The 13,126-nt window shown below is 40.4% G+C and overlaps 1 protein-coding gene across 1 annotated transcript in view; it reads right to left on the reverse strand.

Annotated features, from left to right (window-relative positions):
- Positions 1-6,032: 6,032 nt before the first annotated feature.
- LOC308326188 (voltage-gated inwardly rectifying potassium channel KCNH6-like) overlaps positions 6,033-13,126 on the reverse strand; it is a gene marked incomplete at both ends in the record, with an annotated part of 77,568 nt that continues 70,474 nt past the window's right edge. The window contains 8 exons of the mRNA XM_080778996.1: positions 6,033-6,404; positions 7,055-7,433; positions 8,185-8,482; positions 8,794-8,954; positions 9,907-9,917; positions 11,744-11,815; positions 12,215-12,336; positions 12,695-12,859. Coding sequence (XP_080635122.1) covers positions 6,033-6,404; positions 7,055-7,433; positions 8,185-8,482; positions 8,794-8,954; positions 9,907-9,917; positions 11,744-11,815; positions 12,215-12,336; positions 12,695-12,859 — 1,580 coding nt within the window. The remainder of the gene's footprint in view (positions 6,405-7,054; positions 7,434-8,184; positions 8,483-8,793; positions 8,955-9,906; positions 9,918-11,743; positions 11,816-12,214; positions 12,337-12,694; positions 12,860-13,126) is intronic.

Genomic DNA, 13,126 nt, shown 5'->3' on the forward strand with positions numbered 1-13,126 from the left:
AGATTGGTGCAGAACTGTGTATGGAGACAGGTCTCCCTGTTAACATGCTTCCATAGGCAGACAATTTAGCCAATTGAATGGCTCATGCTGCCTATGTGGGTCTGCCCTGATACAATTTCACTATAACCAACTTTTTCTGAGCAATTTTAGCTTACCTTTTAGAATTTAGATGATAAGAATAAGATTTTGATAATTAAATCACAGGGCAAAACCTATAAAAGGGAAATACTGCAGCCTCTGTTACAATTTCACCATAAGTCACCTTCATAATATCCCAGCAAGCACGGTCAGGACCTGGACGAATTAGTGACGTCTCTATTGGGGCCAGATCAAGTCAAACCAAGACTAGTCACATCTGACCCAGAATATCACCTGATTTCAACCAACATCAATTCTGCCCACTAAGACGGACGTCCCTGGATGAATCAGAGAGTGTCCGATCGAGGCCAGATATCATAACTAGTCAGATCTGGTGCAGAATAACTTATATTATTTCAACTGGTGAAGACGTCCTGGAAATCCCCATATGGGCTGGCCTGGGATCTGGCCTAGTCCTGAAAATCAATAAGTAAGAGTGCACTAAAGTTTAAAATGTACACACCCACAATACAAATCAGTAGAAATCATATATAGAGACATTTATTCAAAAGTGTTAAATTAATTCTGTTATTCAGGCGGGGGTGTTTATTAAAACCAAGAAAGTGTGCCATCTGGAGTTGAGATGGGCCTCATTTGGTGAAACATCTGGCATGTGAGGCGCACATATTACATAAAAATATTATGTGTTAGTAAATGTGAAAAGGATATACATTGAATTGTACTTTTCTTTTTTTTCTCCATGCAGTTTGGGTCTTCCTCCAGCCTTCATTAGTGCTGACTGACACTGTGGTGATGCATGTGCCAGGTGGTCTGTTTTATAGGCTCAGCTGGTAACAAGTAACATCGTTAGATGAATTACAACAGAATAGTTGAGTGAGCACAGATGCACCCTGCAGCCACGCACTAACAAATGAGTGCCTTGCTCAAAGGATATGGTAACTGTTGATTAGCCTAGCATTTCATATTCACTCACTCACACCTGGTCTTACCTTATATATTACTTACTTTTATATTTACTTTTTTATTTATTTTGTATAGCTACTGTACTCTTGTTGTATACTTTGTATACTCAGAGACAATGATGTATTGACGTAGAAAACAACAAACAAACCACAATGCTGATCAATAGAACCGAACCCCTTCATTTATCACTCACTACAAGTCATTGTGAATGAAGTTACTAATTAGTTCTCTCCTCTAAAACGTACACATTCTCACTCTCTATAGTGACGAGTTGGGGCAACATCTGTTATCCATCTGACCATTTTACAATGCTCCTGGTAGTACCATCCGTGTCATTAATTATCTTACTTCAATAACCACGTCTCCCAAGACCTCCCAGTCTATCTAGTTATTCTAGTATGTCAACATGATATGCGATGGGGAACAATTGACGCATGACATGGTCAAATCCATACCAACTCGTCACAAGTTTGACGCAACAGGTGTGAGACTCTGTTGCATTATCTTATAACATGGCAAAGCCATTGATATAGGCTACATATCATATACAAATGACCAATCATGACAATCATGAGAAATTAAATTATAATTCAATTTAATTACAATTTATAGCCTACAAAACAAGAAGGGCAAAATGTTTCAAAATTGCTTTACTTATTACTGTCTGTTTGTATTGTTAGTAATAGCCAAGATTTTTCAGTTATTCTACATTTGAGTCACAAAAAAGTGTTTAATATTGTCACATCAAATATCCACAAAAGGCTAACAAAATAATAACAAATAATAAACAATAAACAAATAAATAATATAGTAAACAATTTTGGGACACACCCAAAAACACAGATGTACCAAGAAATACCTGTCACACTGATGCACTCCTGAGTTATACAGGAAACAGGATTACATATTCTAAAAACAAAATGTGGCTATCATGCATTGCATAATGTAAACTTGCAAAAATAAATTATAGAGATTAGATATATAATACCAATCTGTGTTATGTTTTAATAAATATTAATTGATTGTAAATAAATGTTATCTGGCTAAATGTAAACCCATTTTTGTTCAACAGAACTTTAAAGGGTGTGGGAAGCTGCCATCTAGTGAATGATTTGTGTCATTACAGTGATACAATGTTAAATTCATTCTATCATTCTCTTCGGGAATGCCCTTCATGTCTTTATACTTGCTCAATTTTTCAATCAACAGATGCCTGAAGAAGGTCTTTGACGAAACATTGCCTAAATAAAGTTTGCATTGCAAGTGCAGACGGTGTGCAGGTCTTTTTTCAACATTGTAAAATGCAAAACAAAAGGTAAGAAACTGATATAGCTCTCTATGGCATATTCATCAACATGCCTTGTAATATTAGTTGACATGTATTGTTGTTTTTTGTTGTGATACTAAAACAGAAGCTCTACTGTTATAGTGCTACAGCTCACTTCTTCAAGTAACAATCCTGTGGGAAACCAATGCATTCGGCTATGGAACACAGTAACTGGTTTGAATCCATATTAAACTCCTTTAATTTGTGCCCATAATTTGTTCTGCTAGCTTCAGTATTTTGATTTTGGTCATTTTGAGGTTTATTTTTTGCTAAAACTCACCTAATATTGTTTGTTGTTTTGATTTAAAAAAAAGTGTAACTTATTTGTCTTGTTCTTCTTCAAGGAGTTCATGTTAAATGGTCCAGTTTGACACCAGTTAAAAGACAACAATAATAAAAACATAACAAGACAAGAGAAAATCGCAGTGCAACAAAAATCTGCCCACATATGCTACATTCCATTCCATTGAATCAATCAAACAATAAACAATACCCGTCATAAAACCACTGGCATAGAATCATAAGCATATAGGTGTAATTGTATTAACTTAAAGTATTGCCAGGCTAAGGAATTAGCATGGCTGCCACTATAGTACAAGTTATTAAGGAATATCCTACAATACAAGGAAGCACAGTTCAGTGAACTGACATACTGTAAGAGGTCATGAATTTCAATCCTAGAATCAAAACATATTGATAAGAGAGACCATAGAGTTAGACCATACATATTAGGCCATGAATTTTGGCTACTGATGTAATTTGGCTAAAAGTGAGTTGACTCTGCAAAATAAAACAAGAACATACTGAATCATGATGTTATTCTAGGTGAATAAGTGTGAATGCTCAAAATCCATTCTTGATCTTTATTTTATATTACCAATTAGCAATTGAAGGCTTTCTTATATACTCCATTACAATCTGGATGTGGCTTTATGACTGTCGACTGCCCTCCATCAAGGAACTGCCTGATCCTCCACTGACGACTCATGAAGATCAACCACTTAAATCTGTGCAAGATCATGCACAAGTCGTGTAGAATTACTTAATATCACTTTTTAGCCTCAGGAATGTAGGTACTACAATGATTACAATTTATTCAATCCAATTCGGTATATAACTCTTACTGGATCAATCACTTACTACTAGGGATGCACCGAAAGGGAAATTCTTGGCCGAAACGAATACCGAATATAGGAAACAGTTGGCCGAAATCAGAATACCGAATATGATTAATATTATATATATTTTTTCCTACCATTGCCGTCATGGCCGTACCTTAAAGCTACCTGATTTATGGCAAAATAAATGGTTATGGCAAAACTTCACTTAAATAATAATCACTATTATGGGTCCATAAAACATTTATTCAGCTCTTTTGAATGCATTAATTGCATACACTATTCGGTGATATATTTTCTGCCTATTCTGGCCGAAACGTCGGACTAGTGTCTGCTCCCGTGCTTGCGGTTATGGTTAGTTTAGGAGATGAGGTGGGTTGTCATTTGTCGGACCAATGACTAGTCTGAACAACGTACTGCACCCGAATAAGCCCGAAATGCATTTTTACCCATTTTCTGTGGCAGAATATTCAGTGCATCACTACTTACTACACAGTCATACTATAGCTGTTAGCTTTGGCTCTACATACCTATGCTAATTTCTTGCACAATCCCATTGCACTTTAGTTGTACCATGTGTATCAGACCTATATAGCTATATGCCCTAAAATTTGCCAATGCTGTTATGTGTACTGTGCTGCATATAATCATGGTTCCACAAGGGAAGAAAATGAAGAGTGTGTAATATACCTTAAATATGGATGTGGTTTCATGGTCGCAACTTCCCCACTGTACTGAAGTCCTTATAATCCCATCTGCAGAGCCAAGACGTAGATCTATCATCTATGTCAGAGGTTGTCAAACATTTTTATACCACAACCCCATATTATGAGGGAAATGTTTTGGCGACGCCATACTTTATTTATAGTGCAATTTCAAAGTGGAAATAAATAATACCTTATATATGATTATTAAATAGGAATTTAAGTGAAAGCAGTAATTCCTGCTCACGTGTAAGGCTGTGTAGACCTATCTTATCAATTAAATGAATCAATAATATTGTAGCGCCAATATGGTCATGCCTTTTAAGGTATATTTATCACTATCTACAACTGTATAGACATGACTGTTTGTGTTATGGTAACTTCACTCAATTGCCATTGCCATCCTTGCAAAAAATGTCTAGCATGTACACACCTGTGGCAGCTTTCTCCCCACACTATAGAGGAGTCAAAATCCCCTTCCTGGATGAGGCACTGTGCAAATATCTGCTACTCTGTGTTGAAGCGGACGTAATTTGTATACGTACATTTGTATGTTATTAAATGTTCAGATAAATAGATTATGAAGGACCTCAATGGAAACAAGACACAGTGCTTTCTTGGGTTATACATTATCTTAGCAGACCTTGTATTGAACTGTACTTTCCTATGCTTTTTAAACCGTTAATAAAGTAATCAATCAATCAATCAAGGGAACAAGCCTATGCATGTTAGGCTGCTGTCTGCAGGACAGGACTGACCCAGGGGTTATGACTTGTGATTGTAAAGACTTCAGGACTTAAAGTGTGCATTAACACTTTACGGTACGGAATCAGGATATGAAATAATTAATGCATGGAAATACATAACTTACAATAATCAGGAATCGAGTTCACAGTGTGCCATTCATGTCCTCACATATGAAGCTAAGGTAAGTACATCATCTGGAATGATTTATTAACCACTTTGACCCTGGCATACCAATTTTTGGCACTGCATTATAGGCAATATAAGAATAACATATTTAAACAATTTCATCAATTGTTTAAAAATGGCAGATCTACAAGCTCCTAGCACGTTGATCATGATCAACCCATGATCATGGTTAATAAGTCGTCATTCCTGATTATGTACTTACTTACTTACTTAAATGTGTTCTTCCTGCATGAGGACACACATACATTAAACATACTAACGGTGTCTGAGGTCAGTGTATCTTATTGCTCAAGTTACAGTAGGTGTACTGTATATTTATATTTAATGGTCAACCAGTGCTTCGCCAGTCGAGTACTAGTTTATAGTTTCAAACTGGCAGACGACAAGCCAACTATAAAAAGTGATAGTGTTCAAGGTATCTTGAGAGTTCTATTGTCATCTATGTTTTTACAAAGCCTTTGATATCGACAATTTGGCCACGTTGTCCAGTAGACATACTGTACATGCTGCTGAAATAACACCTGTTGGCTGCGAATGTTTAACACCATCCATAATGTCACCAAGGCCAAGAGACAAACTCAATCCCCACTTGAGACACGTTGTGAACACACAGCCTTACCTACCTCAGTTCATTACATGAGAGAAGGAAACGAGATTCCCATATAAGCCTTCAGACAATAACTGTGTGCAAGTGTTCTCAAGGTGTCGTCCACGACCTTGCAATGTATCTTTTTTCTTTTTTAAATTCCAGCTTTAAATGTCAGTAGGTTCGCACACATGGCAGAAGAATCCAGCTTAAATCCTTTTTTATACATTGAACAAATTCACTGTTGACTTCTCGCACACAACGGTACTGTACAGCATGCGCCGCCTCCAGTCCCGCTATTCCTAACTCGCTGGGTCTGAACTGTGGCGCTGAGTCATCCAGCTGTTGTCCAATGACGACGCGGGTTCCCCTGGCAACGAGAGGCGCCGCTGGCCCTCTGACGGCTCCGGTCGAGCCATCGCTGTCCCCGAGCCCGCGCCCGACCTGGAGGAACTGTTGTTGTTATAGGCCAAGTTGAACAGACCATCTTCTTCCGGTTCGTTGGTTCTGCCCAGGAAGTGATGCTCCGTTGGGCTGATTGTGTCGGAGGGACGGGGCTGTGAAGAAGTGTTCTGCGCAGGAAGTGGCTGAAGGAGGCGCAGCTCTATTCCAGGGATGTGGAGCGGTCGCCTGGGTTTCATAGGTGTGTCCTCAAAGTCTGGGCGGAACAGAAGCTACAAAACAATGACAATGACAATAAGAAATTAGAAATGTTGTCCAAAGTGAAAATAAAGTGAGAAAAGATGAGATAAAAGGGTAATAAATTAAATATAATATAATATAAGACCCGAGTTAAAAACGTTCGCTCTGAAATACCGGTAATATATATTCAAAGACTTCTTCCGCATTTTTACAATTTTTCAAAAATAGCAGACCTACAAGCTCGTAGCGCGCCACATCTGGCTAAATCTGGCTTGTCATGCCACCACCCAATGTAGACCAAGCTACATCTGATCATATTTGATTTGTAAAATATGTTCTTCCATCAATTGTGTTCTGCAAAATGCAAAGAAGCCTTCATTTCCCAACATTTCTTCCTGCATGAATGAATCCAGTATCTTTATAAAAAGCAGTACAACACCTGTGAGAGAGATGCCTGACTCGACGTCTCGAGTGGACAAAAAGGTTGGAGCCGCTTCTCTGAACTCAGGGAGGTGAGAGGAGGGAAGAAGGAGACAGAGGTAGACAGGCATGCTTCAGTCTGGGCTGGGATGGGAGAAGACAGCTGGGCAGAGGACGGACTCTGGGTGGCATGGGGGGAGGTATTCTGGCTAACAGCTGGGGGGGCCAGAGAAACAGTTTGGCCAGAGAGAGTTTGAGCGACTTGGGCCAGTGTTTGGATGGATGGGAGGGGCTGGGGTAAATCTTCACTGGACAGAGGACCCTGAAATAAGGACGGTAGAGGGGGTGAGGTAGACATGAAGGAGGATCGCCGGTTGAACGAGGCAGTAGGAGAGGCGAGGACAGGAGGAATGTTTAGGATGACACCGGGATGTTCAGTGGGGGACTGGGTATGGGGGTGAGAGGAGGGGGAGGTTGGGGTGGGGGTATATGATGGAGAGGTGGCAGTGGGGGACTGGACCGGGGAGGAGGGCACGAGAGGCGTTGACCCCAGGGTGCTGTAAGACGGCGGGATCATGGACATTTGCCTCTGCAGCAGCTGCAGGACTGACCCGATGTCTGCTGCCATGCGCGTTTCCAACCTGGGGAAATAATGGACATAATATGAAGCCTGGGGAAGTGACAGAATAAAAGCCATTTTGGGAGAGAACTGTTCCTTTAAGGCCCCTCCCTTTACTTATAGAAAAAATACATCCTTTTAAAATGATGTAACCTTTACTGCTCAGTGCTCACATACTTCCATGTGTCCTTTGTGTTGGCATGAGTTCAGAATCAAAGGATTTCTGACAACAAACAACTGTGGAGGCATAATAATGTACCTGATAAGACAGAGCTTGTTCTGTAATAGTCAATGACATCACTCGCTTATAGAATAACATTGGGTTATACAAGAATTCAGGTCCAAAACTCTCTATGTGATATTGTCAGGGAGGTGGCTCTGTATCGTTTATGACATTCTGTCACTCATAGTTGACACAGTCTGTTTCTGGTAAAAAAAATATATACAAATTCAGGGGCAATAACATTAGCGTGTTTTCGCCGTCAGTTGATTATTCATATCCATATGAGTGAATCGGGATCATTCGTACATTTTTGTCCCTATGTTACTCTAAACATAGGGACAGACAGACAGGTACATTGACATAGGGATATTGCTGTTCCTTGGAGTGGTTGCACCACTCAAAAAAGAAAGTCTATGGGAATTCAGGAAAAGAAAAAAAAAACGCGACTGAGGTAGGATGTGTGAATGATGTCAGACTTTGGTGCTCTATGCGAGTGTGATGTACAGTAAGAATAAAATGTCCACTGTGTGAATTTGGACATCAGACCCACCTGTGGAGCTGTCTCTGTAACAGATCAAGTCGGTTCTCTATCTCCCCCTTCTGTTTGCGAGAAATGGCAGCAGTGGGAGGAGGAAGAGGAGGGGGAGTAGGGGTAGGGGAGGTGGAGGAAGTCGTGCAGAGGGGTCGTTGCTGAGAGGGGTGTAATAAGGAGAGAGGGGAAGGAGGGAGTGGGATGTGGGGAGGAGGTGAAGGCAGGCTGTGGTGGCAAGGCACCTCCTGGTACTGCTGCTCCTCGCGACTCTCAGTACTCCAGAAGCTGAAGATGTTGGTGACGCCAGACAGGGCATCTGTGGAGAGAGAGAGAGAGAGAGAGAGAGAGAGAGAGAGAGAGAGAGAGAGAGAGAGAGAGAGAGAGAGAGAGAGAGAGAGACAGACAGACAGACAGACAGACAGACAGACAGACAGAGACAGACAGACAGACAGACAGACAGACAGACAGACAGACAGACAGACAGACAGACAGACAGACAGACAGACAGACAGATAATTACTGAAGTAATGCATATAGCGTACAAGTAAACACCTGAGTAACAAAATGTTCATTTATCCCAATTTAGGATGACAATGGATGACAATGGGAAATTACATTTGGTTGTACCTGTCAGAGAGTTGAGTGTCTTCTCTTTGCTGTCTATCTCCACGCAGCTAGTAGCAGTGTTGTTGTTGGCGTGGCTGGCGTGAACATGACCAGCTAATGAGGATGTCTGAACATCCTCATTGGCTGTCAGCTCTGACCCCCCCCCTTCCCCATCATCTCCGCTGAAGAAAGAAAAAGTCTGAAAGTTATCATGTTTGTACTTATTTTGCGAGTCAAACTGGACCCTATTGATTTTAATCATTCCGAAGCACCTACTGTCCTGTACAACCTCATACGTCTTTTTCATTCATAACTACAACTTTTTGTTTTGTATTTTGTGGCCACAAGACACATTTATCTGACTATTTTGTTTGAGGGAGGAACCAATTCACTTCCTCCCTTACAAACATCCTGTGTTTAATGTATTGTTGTTGTATGCAATGTTTTGAGTATTTTCTTAATGCAAATAATTAAATTAAATTAAATTAAATCAAATATATACACAAGGGACTAGTAACATTAGAAAAAAAGTTACCAGAAAAAGCAGCTTTATATAACTTCTTTATTACTTTTAAAGGACCACTTCACCACTTTTCAACTTCTCTTCATATAATTGGACCACAATATTTTTCTACTCAGTCTGTGTCTCATAGGAGGGCTGTGTACAGTTCAGAAACCCGTCCACCAGTGACATCATCATTAGGCAGATTTTCTTTTTTTAGGCAGATTTTTATTTTAAATATATATTTAGATTTTCATTATCGTGAGAACAATGGCTTCTATGTTGAGCAGGGATTACAGGGATATAAAGCCTGCAGTTTCTATTAGTTTGGATTCCCATCGATGATGTCACTGGTGGTCCTTTAATGATTCAATTAATCAAAATGTATCCAAGTCTATGTAAAAAGGCATAGGTATAGTACCGTTTATTTTCTAAAATAATGGAAACAAAGTGTGGACTTAACCTGGCTTCAAGGCTACTCCAAAGAATATCAATTAAATCAAACTTATTTTTACAAAGACTCACAATTTATGTTTGCAATCGTCTGCATTCTGCCCACCACACACGTCACAATGACTCTGCCCACTTCTGTAACGAGATCTCTGAGATCGACTGCTCTCCTCTGGTGTCACCTGGGAGTCCCCTGGGAAGAGAACACATACTGTACATCAACACCAAGGCATATTATTCAATTACTGTACTAGTCACAGTTTAGTAAATATGATATTGTGCTAATTCTGGATAGAAGCTGAAGTGGCAGAGATCAGGTTCTATGGAATTAATGAATGGCTCCTATTCACCTGGTTCACACTGGATGCAACATGCAATGCATGGCACAACAATCTATTCATTTCAGTGCTGAAACGGCCTTGAAAATGGCTGGTATGCTCTGTGCTTTGTGACACTTCCACATATAACGGAAGATCTAAATGTAAAGAAAGACACAGGATACATATCCAATGGGACTTGGATATGTATCATGCATCTTCTCTCCATCTCCTGAACAATCCTGACCCTCTACCTCTGAAATGTACCACATTTTATGACCGTCATATTGCTTGCTGTGTTTTCAGATGGGGTTGTCCATGTTGCCCTTTGTATTTTTGTAAGATATTTTGGGGGCTTTTTGCCTTTTATTGATAGATTAACAGTAGTTTGACAGGAAAGGGGGAGAGAGATGGGGGGGAAGACACGCAGCAAAGGTCGTGGGGATCGGGACTCGATTACCAGCCTATAGCCGGTGCCTGGACCGCTCGGCCGGCCCAGGCCATGTTGCCCTTTGTTGTTTGTGTGTGTATACTGTGCTGTCTGAGCATGCATATCAAACACTCAAACACAGCAAAGTGAGCTGTTGTCACCTGCAATTAATGAGGCGTAACAGTTGCCCAGGTGATTTAGGGCAGATGATCAGGTGTGCTTTGTCCTTGTTATTACAGGGCGAGACTGGATGCAAAGTGACAGATGAGTCACAACGCTCACCATTGGAAAGCACTATTCATGAAAAGGCTTCTTCAACCAACCAGCTTCACATTTTTCATATTTGAATTAAAGTCACAACATTTTCATTGAATGCCTACCATACATACAAAAGAAAACGTTGAAGAGATTATGAAAATAATTCTAAAAGACTTAAAATCGGACAATCACATCTACCATAAACTAGAGGATTTTGAAAGGACTGTGAACAGTGGGGCTGGTATGCTACGCTAAACATACATGTGGAGGATACACGCACGACTGCAAATGCACAGTAGACACATGTACAGTATGCAGAGCTAGTGTATACATGCACAGTAGCTCTACACATAAACAGTATTTCTACCTCCGTTGGTTCTGTGTCTGTGTTTTGGGTGTCTTCTGCTGAAGACTGAGCCGTGGTCCGAGTCCTCACTGCTCACTGAACCAATGATATTAGCGGTCTACACAGAGAGAGAGAGAGAGAGAGAGAGAGAGAGAGAGAGAGAGAGAGAAATAGAGAGAGAGACAGGTCATGGAGGGAAAGCAAAGGAAAAATCCCACTTGTGTGAAGTGAGGGGTGCAAGATGTATTTATATTGGCCATATGACGTCTTAACGTCGTCATTTTCTGCCTTAAAAAACATTAAACTCCAAAGACTTGTCTGGCAAACAATTTACGTCACAAGGGCCCTAAACAAACATTAAAGTCCATAGACTTGGCTGGCAAACGATTGATGTCATAAGGGCCCTAAACAAACACTAAAAATCACACCGTGTGAAGTGAGGGGCGCTCTAATCAATTATTGACCTTATACCAACCAAGATCTACACTATAGCTGTTTATAGGAAGGGCTAGCTCAACTCAAAAATCACGTAGACTTGACTGCCATATGACGTAATCTTCAAAATCCATGTATTGGATTGCGCCCCTCAAAAAAAGGAGGGAGAGCGACAGGTCAAGATGAAAAATAGCCTAAAAACGACATTTGTATTGGTGTGAGGTCATACATACATCTCTGAGGTTGAAGGTGATCTCCAGATTGTTCCAGAAGTCATCGTAGAACTCTGGGTACATTTGCAGCACCTGGAAACATCAACAGAAACAACAGCTCAAGGAGTTTTCCAATCCAAACACACAAGACAGAAATGTAGTAAGGCCTTCCAAGGACTCGGAATGAGGCAGACAGTAACGCTTTTGAGTGCAATGCTGGCAAATATGTGTGAAAGTTTAGGAAAAACTCTCTTTGACTCGTTTAAGCCACAAATCCAACATTATGGTCATGTCATAATAGGCAAAAATCCCGCATTCGGCATACAGTAACATTCGGCATTCGGGAAAGAAATGGCAAAAATAAGCAAACACTCAGTGAAAATAGCAGATCTAGAAGTTCACACCACATTGTGTGCAACGTGTTGAAAGCTTGTAGATCTGATATTTTCGGCATAGGGATTGGGTTCAGCCTCAGTTTGTCTGTTACAGTACCTCAAGCATGTCTTCTCTCTGTATCTTATGAAGGTCACAATAGGTCAGAGCTCTGACATCAGCACTAGACTTCCCTGGCCGATCATACAGGTTAATGGGCTCACCGAAGATATCATTCTTCCCTGGAAAGGAGATTTATAACAAATAAATATCTCTACTTAACTTTATACCTGCAATTCATTGTGGTAAATTAGCACATTCAAATGTTTGTTTTACCACACTTTCTCTGTCAGTAATAGTAATGCTCTTAATATATAGTAGTAGTCAACCACAGCTGAATGAATATAAACAAAACACTGTTTGTTGTAGCTATCAATACCGAGACAGGCCACTAGATGGAGGTATTTGCTTTACGCCTCTCCTTATGCAGAAAGGAAAATGAACACAAAACAGCTTAGCTAATGCCAGAAGATCAGTGAATCAATCAACATGCTCTTTCTTCATTTCCGGTTAGTTTTTGCATACGTTCCTACTTCCTACCCAGTATGGCCACCACCACGTCTCCTTTGAGGATCTCTATTGATCCTCTGGATATGAAGTAAAGGGCCTGGATCAGGTCTCCAGCATGGACCAGAGTGTCTCCGGGAGGAGCATGGGTTGTCTTAAACCTCATAGCCAGGGCCCTCAGACAGCCCTTAGTCGAACCTGGAGCAATAAAACATCAGTCAATTAAAAAAGAAATAGAAAGAAAAAAACTAAAGAAAACAAACAAAAAAAATGCTTGAATCATTGTACATTAATTTTGATCAAAGCAAATCTCCAAGAATGGTTATGTTGGAGGGAATATCACACCGCATTGCCTTATCACTGTATGCCCAAATCCAGTTCATAACCATCTACCTTCCTCAGCACCCCACAAGCTCATTTGTTCCACCACCCCTTCCTTCTCCCAATACCTAGAGAGTGATCTCC

The sequence above is a fragment of the Protomyctophum bolini genome (assembly GCF_963924005.1).
Source record: "Protomyctophum bolini genome assembly, chromosome: 12".
NCBI lineage: Eukaryota > Metazoa > Chordata > Actinopteri > Myctophiformes > Myctophidae > Protomyctophum > Protomyctophum bolini.